At 49.9% G+C, this 13,285-nt stretch overlaps 3 protein-coding genes across 3 annotated transcripts; all 3 read right to left on the bottom strand.

Annotated features, from left to right (window-relative positions):
* Positions 1-3,074: 3,074 nt before the first annotated feature.
* On the bottom strand, positions 3,075-5,892 carry LOC102713112 (subtilisin-like protease SBT1.5). Its single transcript, XM_040526548.1, has one exon. It carries the CDS (start codon positions 5,857-5,859, stop codon positions 3,460-3,462), a length of 2,400 nt encoding a protein of 799 aa, XP_040382482.1. The 5' UTR covers positions 5,860-5,892; the 3' UTR covers positions 3,075-3,459.
* A 2,251-nt stretch (positions 5,893-8,143) lies between these two features.
* Positions 8,144-9,565, bottom strand: LOC121055197 (probable E3 ubiquitin-protein ligase ARI9). Its single transcript, XM_040527124.1, has 2 exons — positions 8,785-9,565; positions 8,144-8,483 (listed from the first exon to the last, which is right to left on the bottom strand). Exons 1-2 carry the CDS (start codon positions 9,381-9,383, stop codon positions 8,474-8,476), a joined length of 609 nt encoding a protein of 202 aa, XP_040383058.1. The 5' UTR covers positions 9,384-9,565; the 3' UTR covers positions 8,144-8,473.
* A 1,425-nt stretch (positions 9,566-10,990) lies between these two features.
* LOC102702122 (probable E3 ubiquitin-protein ligase RNF217) lies at positions 10,991-12,494 on the bottom strand. Its single transcript, XM_040527133.1, has 2 exons — positions 11,553-12,494; positions 10,991-11,457 (listed from the first exon to the last, which is right to left on the bottom strand). Exons 1-2 carry the CDS (start codon positions 12,458-12,460, stop codon positions 11,385-11,387), a joined length of 981 nt encoding a protein of 326 aa, XP_040383067.1. The 5' UTR covers positions 12,461-12,494; the 3' UTR covers positions 10,991-11,384.
* Between the last annotated feature and the right edge of the window lie 791 nt (positions 12,495-13,285).

Here is a 13,285-nt window from a genome sequence, read left to right as displayed (position 1 = left end):
ACATGTGTTAGGAGTGGAGTTAGTTACAGTATGTATGTACTCAAGGCACTAAGAACAGGTACGTGTTGCCCTGCATGTGGACGGAATTAAGCGACTTGGGGCGTGGGTGTCACGGGAATTAGAAGCGGCTCGGCTGTTGGCTAAGAAACATCCCAATTTATCAACTAAATTTGATCATCCATATCTTTGGATGATCATCTAAAATAGTTTTATACTTTATTCATATATGATATCCTTCATATTTATTTGGAGTAGGAAGAGAAAACAGAGTATCTCTCTGAATATAGATGACATCTAAAAATAAAGAATAAGATAGATGTTTTGCTAGAGCTTAACCGATATCTTTTATCTTCTATTTTTAAGACAGAGGGATAGATAAATTATTAGGATGCTCTAACGTCACAACAATGCTTGCTTATCAGTTGTCTTTGATTAGCTACGATGATGCATTACAAATAAACCAACAACAAAACGCCGAACGTAGGGGTATCACCGGTACACAGAAAATACGTTTTTCTGTATGCATCGCGTGTCCATTGCCCAAGACCACGAGTGCGTGCCTGCGTGTGGTCGAACAACAAAACCCAGCAGCAAATTCTGATTTGTTTGCGACTAGTAGCATGGAGAACGAGGCGTAGGGAATCCCACGCATTGCAATCTCCTAGTACAACTGTAGTTAGTACCAGTACACTGATCCACTAGCTATGGTCTGTACTCTGTACTTGTAGTCAAATCAAGTCAACAAGCATTATTCTACACCCATCAGATTGTACTAGAGGCATGTCAAGAGCAAGGTGAATTGAAGAATTGGGTGCTAGCTTCAAAAATGTTTTCGTGGTTAACTTATATATATAGTAGACATAAAAATCTATGAGATTGTTTGGATGTTTTATCAAAAAAAAATCAAGTGATATATTTACAAACAAAAAATAATTTGTGAATAAAAATGTTATATGCACATTCTTAGTTATCCTAAAAGCCTAGACTGGGAAATTAATTTTGGTGAAAAGAAAATCAACTATAAATTTAAGGTTGAAAATTTAAATTTTGACTTATAAGTGTATGCGGAAAGATGTGGGTGTATCTTATTAATATCTCACCCACCTTTTACATATGTTTGGCTTTTTCACAACATATTTATAAACGAAAAATAATTTATGAATATAACTTATATATATATATTATTAATAATCTAAAAACCAATGCTGAAAAATATCTAAAATCTACTTCACATCTAAGATTGAAAATTCAAATTTTGCTTTATAAGTAAAAGCATGTGTAAGAAAAAGATGGGTGGAAGTCTTACCGACTATGTTATAGCTACTTGTAAATTTGTAATCGTTTTTCTTCAATCTCCTCTGCTCTATTCTCTATTCTCTAGATAAACATAAATATAAATATGGTAATTTTTAGTGTTCACCTGCGTTAATTATTATAGCATCTCTAATTATCCCAGGTAAACCAAACCAGCATCACCCTCACGCAAGTCTCTGTATGGCCACTAGCCACGTAGGGCTGGACAAATTCACCGAAAACCGAACATGATAACCGAAACCGAACCAAAATAATCGATTTATGCGGTTATTTTGGTTTTTAAATCGGTTTTGAATAAATAGCCCGGTTTTTGGTTTTTTATCGGTTTTTATTTTTAGAAAATCGAAATCACCAAATTAACCAAACTAACATCTCGCTAGTCTGTATTCTGTAGGTTGCGGCCTAGCCTAATCCAATAGGCAAGTGTGAATATGCGATGCGACCTCCACTCCTCGGTCTCCTTCCGTGAGTCTATATCGATTAGTCTATTGGATTGGGATCCCTCTGCAGTTGACTGCAGAGAGCATCGTCGCTGATATGTGGGCCCAGCGCCTCCTGGGCCCACATGTCAATAGCGGTTGCAGAGAAAAGTCAACTATAGAGATCCGATGCCTGTGCATGGTGTATTGAACTTATTATTGTCAGTTTGTCACTTTATCGATGAAACTATAACGATTAATCTTATGAAGATCTGTTAATAATTTCGGTTTTTAACCAATGATCAAAATAACCGAACCAAAATAATTCGATTATTTTGATTCGGTTAATAATTTTTCAGTATCAAAATAAAATAACAGAACCAAAATAATTCGATTATTTAGATTTGGTTAATAATTTTTTAGTGTAAATTTTGATTTTCAATATTCAAAAACCAAAATATTAAAAAAACCAAATAGATTGAACCGAATAAACCATGCTACCCGAATGCCGGCCCTAACCAACGCCAAAGGGACGGGTTCCTTTCTGTAATCCTGTCCCGAGCACTGCAATAACTTAGCCCCGTTTAGTTTGGAAAAAGTTTTTGCAAAAACATTAAATCAAATTTGTGGACACCCATTTAAAATATTAAACGTACTCTAATTACAAAATAAATTTTAGATTTCGTCTAGAAACCGCGAGACGAATCTTTTGAGTCTAATTAATCCGTCATTAGTACATGTTGGTTACTATAGCATGTATGGCTAATCACGTCCCAATTAGGCTTAAAAGATTCGTCTCACGATTTTTCACATAACTGTGTAATTAGTTTTAATGTCCATGTATATTTAATGTTTTATTTAGGTGTACAAAGATTCGATGTGATGTTTTTGTGAAAAAATTTTGCCAAATAAACGGGGCTTAGCAGCATGTTCTGTGGCGTAGGCACAAGCTTCGCTTTTTGGTCTCCGGACTGCACCAGCTTTTGCCCCCACCCTTTCGCTGCCATTGATGCCACGTAATTGCTCCCACACAGTGCAGGAGGAGGCCCTTTCGGAAAAGCCACGCCGCGTACGACGATGATGATGAGGATGACGAGTCGCGTTGCTTTGCTATAGGAGTATTGCCGTGGTAGCCACCTTTGGCCTGGCTTGGCTTTCCCTCCATCTCCTCACAAAAATTTCAGAGGCAGGAGGGTAGGTTGAATTGAAGGCAGTTATGCTTGCTCCAGGTAGTACACTAGCAAGTACACACGCTGGGCCAATTTGTCACTCGAGTCTCACACGTCCATGTGAGGCTCAGGTGAGGACCATGTGATATTTGATACGAGTAGCAGCATTTAGATGAGATGATTTATATCATATCAACTCCTTGCCTCTTTACACACATCATAAACCTCTTGAAAACCCTCAAACTCTAGTACCACTGCGAAGCCACATAATGGCATGCCGCATTCTTCAGGAAGAAAGGAAAAGAAGATCGAGATTAGGGAGTAGGGAGGTAGAACAGCAGAAGATTAGAGAACCCTGAGCTAGAGTTCAAGTATAGCTTAAGCTTATACATATGTATAATAAATACTAATACTACCGCTAGTGGATACTAATAATACCATTATTATGGTCCAAGGAGCAATGTCTCACTCACTGGAGAACAACACTGAGATGGTGTTCGCCTCGCTCTAATCGGCGTCGGCACGGGGAACTTTTTTTCGTTTTTCCTTTGGTCTTATTACTGCAGCGGCGCTTGCACTGTCACGACGACTGGGGTGTTCACGGTGTGCCTCCCGTCGCTCCACGTCACCGCGCCGCTCCTCACCTGCGAGCTCCCGGGCTCCATCTTCTTGGCGGGCGCCGCGGCCTCCACCCGCACGGTGAAGCTCAGCTTCTGCCCGTCGCGCCGGAACGCCAGCTGCCGCGGCTGGACGGTCACCGTGCACCCCTCGGGCGCCCTGACAGTCGCGCGGTACGCCGCCCGCCTGCCGCCGACGTTGGTCACCGTCCGGATGAAGTGGGTCTTCATCGTCGCCCTGGTGCCGTCCGCGACGAACGTGGCGGACAAGGACGGGTAGTTAAGGTTCCCGGCGTGCCCCGCCCGGCGCGCGCCGCGGCAGTCCGCCGGCCGCCGGGTGATCGCCCGGATGTTCTGCTCGGTGTAGTTCAGGTTGCAGAGGAAGTTGACGTAGTCCGCGGGGGTGATGTCGTAGACGAGACCAGGGTCCATGGCGCGCATCGGGTCAACGTGCCCAGCGCCGAAGTCGAACACGTCGGCCACGACGCCCGTGGACTCGTCCACCATGGTGCCGTTGCTGTTGTCCTTGATGTAGGCGGTGGTCATGAGCGCTGACTTGATCGCCGCGGGGCTCCAGGTAGGATGCGCCGCCTTGAGCAATGCGGCGAGGCCGGAGACGTGTGGGCAAGCCATGGATGTGCCCGAGAGGATGTTGAATTCAGTGCGGCGGCCATCAGAGGGGATGCCGGCCGGACCGACGCCGCTGGGCCATGCGGCGAGGATGTTCAGGCCGGGAGCAATCAGGTCCGGTTTGAGTATCTCCGGGGATTGGGGATTCGGGCCGCGCGCCGAGAACGCGGCCACCACGGGCGCCGGGTGCACGCCGAGGTGGGTGCCTTCGAACAAGATGGTGCCGGTGGCCGGCGCCTGCCGCGTGGACGACCCAATGTACTTACGAAGCCTCTCGCCGGCGGCCGCCCCGACGGCTGTGGCTGGCAGAACGTGGCAGTCGGCAACGAGGCCCTCGCCGTCGAACAGCCCATTGGCGAGCACCATCCCGACGCCGCCCGCGCGGTGAACCACGTCGCCCTTGGCGGCGCGCGAGTTCACGCCGCGGTCGCACACCACGATCTTACCACGCACCGCAGCGGGGTCGAGGGAGCCGTCGAGACACATGGACGCCGAGTAGCCATCAGCCGCAGATGAGGCAGCTCCACTGCTTGCTCCGGCATATACAAGCTCATACATCTTGCCGGATTGGAGCGCTGGTCCGCCGTACACGCTGACACCGTCGAGTACTTGGCCGTTGCCGAGCCGCACGTTGGCCGGAAAGGCGCGGTCCATGGACCCAGCGCCTACCGTGGCCATCCAGGGAGCCACATTGGTCACCGTGAGCCCACCGGGGCCGCCATTGCCGGCCGAAGCCGAAACTACAATCCCAGCCTCGGTCGCGCCGAATGCCCCAATGGCAATGGCGTCAAGGTAGTACGGCACGACGACACCACCGACGCTGAGGGACACGACATCGACGCCATCAGCAACGGCGGCGTCGAATGCCGCGAGGATGTCGGAGTCGAAGCAGCCGCCGACCCAGCACACCTTGTACGCCGCGAGGCGTGCCTTGGGCGCCATACCGGCGGCCACGCCGCGCGCGTAGCCGAGGGTGGACGCCGGGAACACGTAGCGGCCGGCGGCGACGGAGGCCGTGTGCGTCCCGTGCCCATCTGTGTCGAGCGGCGACCTGACCTCCGCCGTCTCGTTCATGCGGCCGGAGGTGGCCTCGTACCCGGCGGAAAAGAACCGCGCGCCGACGAGCTTGCGGTTGCAGGAGTTGGGGGGAAATCCGGGCCCCGACGAGCACACCCCGCGCCACTTGGGCGGCACCGGACCAAGCCCGCGGTCGTGGAAGCTTCGGTGGGTGGGCGAGATGCCGGTGTCGATGATGGCGATGACGAGGTCGGCTCCGAAGTCGGAGTCCGCGAGCAGCGCCGACGGCGGGGACGACAGCAGCCCAAGGAACTGCGGGGAGCGCGTGGTGGCGAGGTGGCGGACTCGCTCCGGCACAACCGCCGCCACCCCAGGAGCCGCCGCAAGCGCCGAGCCCGCAGCAGGCGACATCCGCGCGGAGAAGCCGTGGAAGGCGGCGGAGTAGGTGTGGATCAGCGGGCCGCCCTCCCGCCACTCCCCTCCGCCCCCCGACGCCGCCGCCGTCATCACCGCCGCCTCGTACCAGTGCGCGTGGGTCGGGAACGCCGACGGCTTCGCGTCCGCATCCACCCGCACGATGAACGTCCTCTCCCCTCCACCCCCACCCCCACCACCGAACACGCCTCCCACGGCCACAACCAGCAGCAGCAGCAGGAGGAGGGGGAGGAGATGGCGGGACGCCGACGACGCCATGGCGCAATGCCGGATCCGGGAGAGTGGGATGGAGAGGGGAAAGCGCAAAGCGAGCAGCGCAGCGCAGCGGCTGCTCTGGTAAAGAGGCCGCGGACACGGGGTGGGGTGGTGGTGGTGGACAGTGGACTGGTGGTGATGCGGCGTGGTGGCCGTGCGTGCGTGGCCGTGGCGGTGGGCAGGGGACGGGAGGAGCGGAGCGGAGCGGAGAGGGGACGCGGGGGTGGGATGGGCCGACGCGTAGTGGGCCAGCGCGTGTTTGGACCTTGGATTAACCGCTTGTTCCCATGTGTTCGTCAGTCCGTGTACGCACGTACGTACGCTCGTCACGGGCGCGGGATACTACTAGACAGGGTGAACCACCGCAAAGACAACCAAAAAAAAAAGAAGGAAAACGGGGTAGATTTGGCGTGTAAAACCCGTGGCGTTTCACCGCCGTTTCGGCCTCGTCGCCATCGTGTAGTATTCTTGTTTGCGTTGCCGACTCGCCGTCGTCGACCGTGAACAATAGTGGCGGCCTTCTCTCCTGACCGACTAGCGTTTTCTGGGGAATGTTTCTGGGGGAGGGAGCATGTGAAAGTGTGGGGGTGGTTTGATGTGGACCTGACACGGATGAGTTGGGTGGGGAGCCAGGGGGGAGGGGAATGCTGTCTTCGCCATTTCGGCCCAACCCAGCGTGCCCGAATCAAGATAGCTCGCTAGCCCGTGCTAAATTGGGTGAGATGTACGTAGAGCCTAGGTGGGCCCAAATCTGAATCAGGTGGAGAATTTCTCTTTCTTTACCAAATGAATCAGGGGTAGAAATAAGTAGGATTAGATATGGCAACAGGGTCTCGGGACCCGAAATCTATTGGGTTTTAACTCTATTAGAAGACGAGTACATTCCAAATATCATATCAACGGATATGTTAATAAGCAAAACCTTCACCCAATAGGTATGACGGGTGCTAATACGTTCTCCTGATACCGAACCCATTTACCCATGGGTTCAAAATACCCATGTTGTTGCCTGGAGTTTGGACATGTCTTAATGTGTTTTGCACTATTTGAATTATCATCTTATAATTATTGATTTTGCAATGTGGATGCATTGCTTGTTCGTTAATTTTATTTCATAGCCTTATCTGCTTTCGAATCCTAAATTTTAAAATTATAATCTAAGCATTTAACTGCAACGTATATCTTATTATTGTGCACAATTATAATACATAAAATGGGTATGGGTCCCCAATGGTACACGTCACCCGTGCGGGTATGGGGGAAGTTTGCACCCGCGAGCGGATAGGGGTATTTTAATGGACAGATTTAGTTTCAACGGGTGTGGGTATGGGGTGTGAAAACCTATTGGGTACGTGCCCAGTGCTATCTCTAAGTAGGGTTGCTAAAGCCATTTATGCGAGTGTCGTGAACATGTTAAGTAGGAATTAGGATAGTGATACAACAAAGAAAATCTACTCGCACTGTGCAAGTATCCTAGTTTTTTATATCAGCCATTTGTATTTTTATGATGTATATGTAACTATACAATTTTATAGTAAATACCCTTAAATCGTACCCCCTCCATATTTTTTTATATGACGCCGTTGACTTTCAAGTTCACGTTTGACCATTCGTCTTATTCAAAAAATTATATAATTATTAATTATTTTGTTATAATATGATTTATTATTATAGGAACTTTAAGTATGCATTATAATTTTACATATTTGGATATAAATTTTGAATAAGACGAATGGTCAAACATAATACTAAAAGTCAACGGTGTCATATATAAGAATATGGAGGGAGTATAACACCATCCTCACCTCACTCTTTACCTACTGTTGTTTCTTTCTTCTCGTGGCTCCTTTGCCTCCACCTGCCTACACGCCGCTAGCGCACCACTCCTCTCCCGACCACCGCATCCTCTCTGACCCAAACAACGTTGCCCGAGTAGACGTTCTGGGTCGAGCTCAACCGCGGTGAATGAAGCTGCCCCGGCAGCGAAGCTAGCCAGCCTAACCGATGAATATAATCAAGCAATGGCCGTGTTCCCTTCTCTATCCTCTCTGCTGCCTCCAGAGACAAGCAGATCGAAACGATGCATAACGAGGTCAATGATCTTTGTGGCCTCTGCAGCGGAGGATGCATCAATGCATGGTTGGAGGCTTGCTCCTACGTGGAGCGCTTGAACCAATTGCCACGTAGTGGCGTTTTTAGTGGCCAAAGTTTTGACATGATGTTGTTCACTGCCTCATTTGGAGCTCGCAGTTTCTTTTTTTTTTACCTGAATTACATGATGCTTGTCCCTCGTAAGAATCAGCGGAAGATGGTGCAATTAGGAAGTAGAGTTCCACGCAATTGTTTCATCAGGGGATTTTCAGACTTTCATTCTACAATGATTTCATCAGCGAAAGTTTGTGTAAAGAAAGCCACGAAGAAAACCTGTGTTTCATCAGCGAGTTCAAGTGATCACAAAAGCTAAACGAGTTCCAACTTCCAAGTACTACCCTGCATTGTCCAAGAGAGATAAATGTGCAACGACAATCTCATCATCACCAAGCGCCGCGCTACCATCTCTCATCCAGAGCAGCCATCATGTATCAACTGCCACGCAGTCCCACATCCATAGCAGAACTCAGCCGCACCTGGCATGGTTGATCAAAACACAAATGCGCATTACTAATCTCTCCGTCTCAAATATAAACATTTTCAAATCCAATCATATGCTTAGAAAGATAATTTAATCAATACAAAAATCTAAAACCGGATCACTAAAATAAATAAAAGAATGTCTTAACATCTTAATCTATGTGAAAGAATCTAAAAATATTTATGTTTTGCAACGAACATAGTATACACGAGACTAATCACTTGAGTGAATTCGTGCTGCTTACTACGCAGGTGCAGAGATTGACGAGTGACAAGTCTCGATCAGAGATGACGAACCTGCATGTGATGTGGAGGCAGCCGTCGGACTTCTCGACGTAGAACCTGCACCGCGGGCAGCGCTTCCACTTGCCGTTCCGCGCGGCCTCCACCAGCAGCAGGTCCTCCCGCCCGCGCTCCCCCACGCCGAGCCGCTCGAACTCGGCGCAGCTCACGCCGGCGTGCCACGGCACGCCGCACCGCGCGCAGAAGAGCCGCCTGCACGACTGGCACTCCGACTGCGTCACGCACTCCTGCCCGCCGCACTCGTCGTCGTCGGCCACCATCATCTCGGAGCAGCCCGGGAACGGGCAGTACGTCCGCCGCGCGCCGAGGAACATGGCCTCGCAGAGCGCCGCGCACCACCGCTCGAACACGTCCCCTGGGAGCGCGCCGCGGCAGAGCTCCGGGTCGAGCGCGCCGCCGCAGGACGCGTCGGGGCACCTCACCGCGCCGCCGCTGCCGGCCTCGACCTTGGCGCGGACGTGGCCCGCGAGGCACGCGCGGCAGAAGGCGTGCGCGCAGCCGCCGCCCCCGCGGTGCGCCTCCGAGGGCGGCATGGGCTCCATGCAGATGCCGCAGGTCGGGTGCTGCAGCCGGTTTCGCGCGGCATCCGCCATTGCCGTGGCGCGCCGGGAGGCGGGGAGGTTAAACAAGAGAAGTTTTTTTCCCCCTTTTTTGCTGCTGAAAATGCGGTTGAGATCGAAGTGGAGTGATGGGTACAGAAACAGATGAGAAACCTCTTTATCTTCTCTTTCGGAAATCCGATCGAGCTGACGCTTCGAACGTGGGATTTGGTTGATTTATTGTTTTTTGTATTTGGTTTATTGTTTATTGTATTTGGTTTATTGTTTTTTGTATTTGGTTTAGTTGGGAGTCGAAGAGTTCGCCTATTGCGCGCTTCTGTTTCCCAGGACGTGTTCGTGAATCGTGGCTTCGTGCTTGTTCCGTATTCTTGTACTATAAAACAATAATTTAAGAAATGAATGAGGCGCATTTTCGTGATTAGAATTAGCCATACACCAGACTGATCTCTTATGTAGAATTTCGGGTGCACAAATATTATTCTGGCTGTACTAGATAAGGAAATGCACGAGTTTTGGCCAGGGTTCAAAATTTCAGTTTCGGCCATTTATTCACAGAATAATCGAAAACCCTACAAAAATCACCGCCGAAATAGTTTCTTATCTCGGGGTTGAAGCTTGAACTCTAGTTTAGTACTTTTTTTCGAATGGGCAAAAATATCTGAACATCATTCAATTAGGAGAAAGAATTCAGGTTCCACTACACATATGCTGAATGACGCATGCAACATGGATAGGATCATAAGGATGAACAATTACAAAACGGGTCGCTCCAGCATAAGAGAATATAAAAAAACAAATTAAAAAAGAGAGAGAATATCATATTATCCTAACCATGCTCATAACTTAACGCCCCTGCCACAAGTCCTCGGTAGGATGGGATCGACAACCACATGAACAGGAGATAGAGGGAGGGAGGGGCCATTTTTTCGGGTTTTTTTTTGAAGGATTTGAGGTGCCCAACTATGTCATACTCCCTCCATTCTAAAATGATCGTCGTATAAGTGTAGCACACAGAGACCAAGGGATAGCAAAACTTCGGTCATCAGATATAAAAGCCTCATCGATATGGGTGCTCTATCGCTTCGTGTTCTGCAGGGTTGCGTTGTGCTTTTGCATGCATGTTGCATGCCTATTGCAACAAAACTGCATGTTCTTGGTGGTTTACATGCATGAGATCGGCCAACAGCAACGCATTAATTTTCAGCGGAAACCAAGGAAACGTCTGCATGGCTCCCAAGTGAAGACACTCATTCAACTCAAATGCGACGATCAATTCAGGATTTTCGTTTTTCCGTAAGACGACCATCATTTTGGATGGAGGGAGTATTATTGTTCTCAATGTTCAAATAAGATGGGAATTTTTGTTTGGCATATCCGACGTTCCTGTGCGTATTTCATATAATTATATAAAAAAGATGTGATTTTTAGTTGGATAATGAATCCACGAACAAACTTTGTTGTAGAATGTAATCAGAAGGGATATAACTTAACATAACTGGAAATGTCCAAAGAAATTAGTTCACGTACAAATCCCGTGTTATTACCTGTGACAAGATTAGTGCAATCTAGGAGATTTGCATGTTTCCTGATGTGCACATTTACATGCATATGTTTTCTAAGGACATCGGCAATGAGGAAGAATGAGGAGAGTGATTCTTTCAGAACACAACATTAGGATACATGGGGGCTTGTTCTCTTTGGAGGAAGGATATATACACATGCACAAAATCAATGCATATAATTTTTTTCAATAGGTTTGAGTGGATGTGAAATTTTCTAGTATGTTTTTTCTCAAAACAGCTTATACAAATATAAAATTTACTTTGGCTTTCCTATGCTTCAATTCCAAAAATCAATTGATTCCTTGTAACTTGATCCTTCATTTTTACTCCAAACCGAAAACAAGATAATAAGTAAGCACTCCCCAGAAATTGAACCGCTAAATTTCCATAAAATCTTTAAATTTGTTGAGATACTCGCGAAATTAATCCATGCGTTACAAACAAGAGTAGTGAGAGACCCAATTTTCGCATCTTATGATGTGCTGCAACTAGAATGAGTAGCACCCCACTTCCCTCCACAGCCATAGCAGAACTCAAAGCCACACCTGCAAAAGAAAAATGGCGATCAAATTAATCATACTCAATTGTTACTCTTGAAATCTTGAAGAATCATATAGGAAATGATGAAATGATGCATCACCTGCAGGTAATGTGGAGGCAACCTTGCGACTTCTCCACGAAGTACTTGCACTTGGGGCACCTCTTACACCTCCTCCCTTCGGCCATCTGCAGCAGCAGCAGGTCCTCCTTGCCCCTGTCCCCCTTCCCGAGCTTCTTGTACGCCGCGCAGTCGAGGCCGACGTGCCACGGCACGGCGCAGCGCGCGCAGAAGAGGCGCCTGCAGCTCGGGCACTCCGACTCCGTGATGGCGTCCCCGCCGCCGTCGGCGTCGTCCAGCATCATCGCCGAGCAGTCCCTGAAGGGGCAGTAGGCCCGCCTGGCGACGAGCACCATGGCCTCGCATAGCGCCGCGCCCCACCGCTCGAACACCTCGCGTGGGATGATGCCCTGGCAGAGCTCCGGGTCGAGCACGCCGCGGCACCGCTCCTCGGGGCACCTGACGTCGGCGATCCTGTCCTGGATCTTGGCGCCGATGTAGCCGGCGAGACAGTCGGCGCAGAAGGCGTGCTCGCACCCACGGCACGCGCGGTGCGCGTCGGACGGCGGCACGGAGTCCATGCAGATCTTGCAGAACACGAGCGTCGCCGCCGCGGCGGCCGCGGAGGGGGTCGAGGTCGACGACCGAGACGACGACGCAGCGTACGAGTAGTTGCCTTTGACGACCACGTCCTGGCCCTCAATGACGGGCCTCATAGGCCGACGAGAGGAGCTGGCCGCGTCCGCGTCTGCCACGACGACGGCGGACGACGACATTATCACCTCCTGGAGCTGCAGCTCGGAGGCGTACTTCTCGTCGGATATCGGAAAGAGCTCGTCGTCGTCGATGTCCCCATCGTTCCGGCCGTGGGAGAGCACAGAGAAGTAGAAGTCGTCGACGAGGACGGTGAGGTCGGCGGCGGCGCCGGAACCGGATGACCCAGACGCCATTGCCTCGTTCGTTCCCACGGCGGTTTCTCGCACGTCGCGGAGATTAAATAGAGAAGTCACTGATCAATCTGAGGAGCGTGGTTAACTGCGCGCGGTGGCGTTTGGTTATCTGGGTTGAGAACGTGGACGGACGAGCTGGCGGGTGTGGCCGTGTGGTGACTCCGTGACTGTTGGTGGTTTTGGGGCATATGCATCTTCCCGATGCCGCTTTAACAGAGAGCACTATTATGGTGGAGGTTTGTTGGCCTTCCATACGCCGGCGGGTTCAGGAGATGGCCATAAGGCCTGATGGCCCGGCCCAGGCACGGCACAACATGACGGCGATCGGGCCGTGTTGGCCTGGCCTGACCGTTGGGCCAATGCCTTGGCACGATGGGATGGCCTGGTTTAACTAGTAGGATAAAAAAAATATTATATGATCTAAAATAAACTTAATTTAATCATATAAGACTTAGTCAAAAAGAGATGTCTGCAAAATAACTTATTCTAGCCATACAATCCACAACCCAAAGAGTAGGGACCAAAAATAGACTTATTCACGCATTCCAAAGAGGTGAGGCCACCCAGTCCAAAGAGACGAGGGAGGAAATAGACTTTTTTATTGAATAAGTATAATGAGCCATCATGCCTTCGAGCCGGCCCGGGTGTAATTGGATCGTGCCTGGGCGTTAGTTGCAGCCTGTGGGCCGGCACGACATGACCCGGTGTGTTGATTGGGCTATATTGGCCCAATGGAATTCGGCTTGAGTCCGGCCATGCCAGGTTGGGTGGGTTGGCACGGCATGACCCGGTGTGTTGATTGGGCCATGCCGGGCCGACAAAATT

The sequence above is a fragment of the Oryza brachyantha genome, chromosome 8 (assembly GCF_000231095.2).
Source record: "Oryza brachyantha chromosome 8, ObraRS2, whole genome shotgun sequence".
In the NCBI taxonomy this organism is placed as follows: Eukaryota; Viridiplantae; Streptophyta; class Magnoliopsida; order Poales; family Poaceae; genus Oryza; species Oryza brachyantha.
The sequence above is the reverse complement of the archived record's forward strand: the minus strand, read 5'-3'. Positions and strand labels throughout refer to the sequence as shown.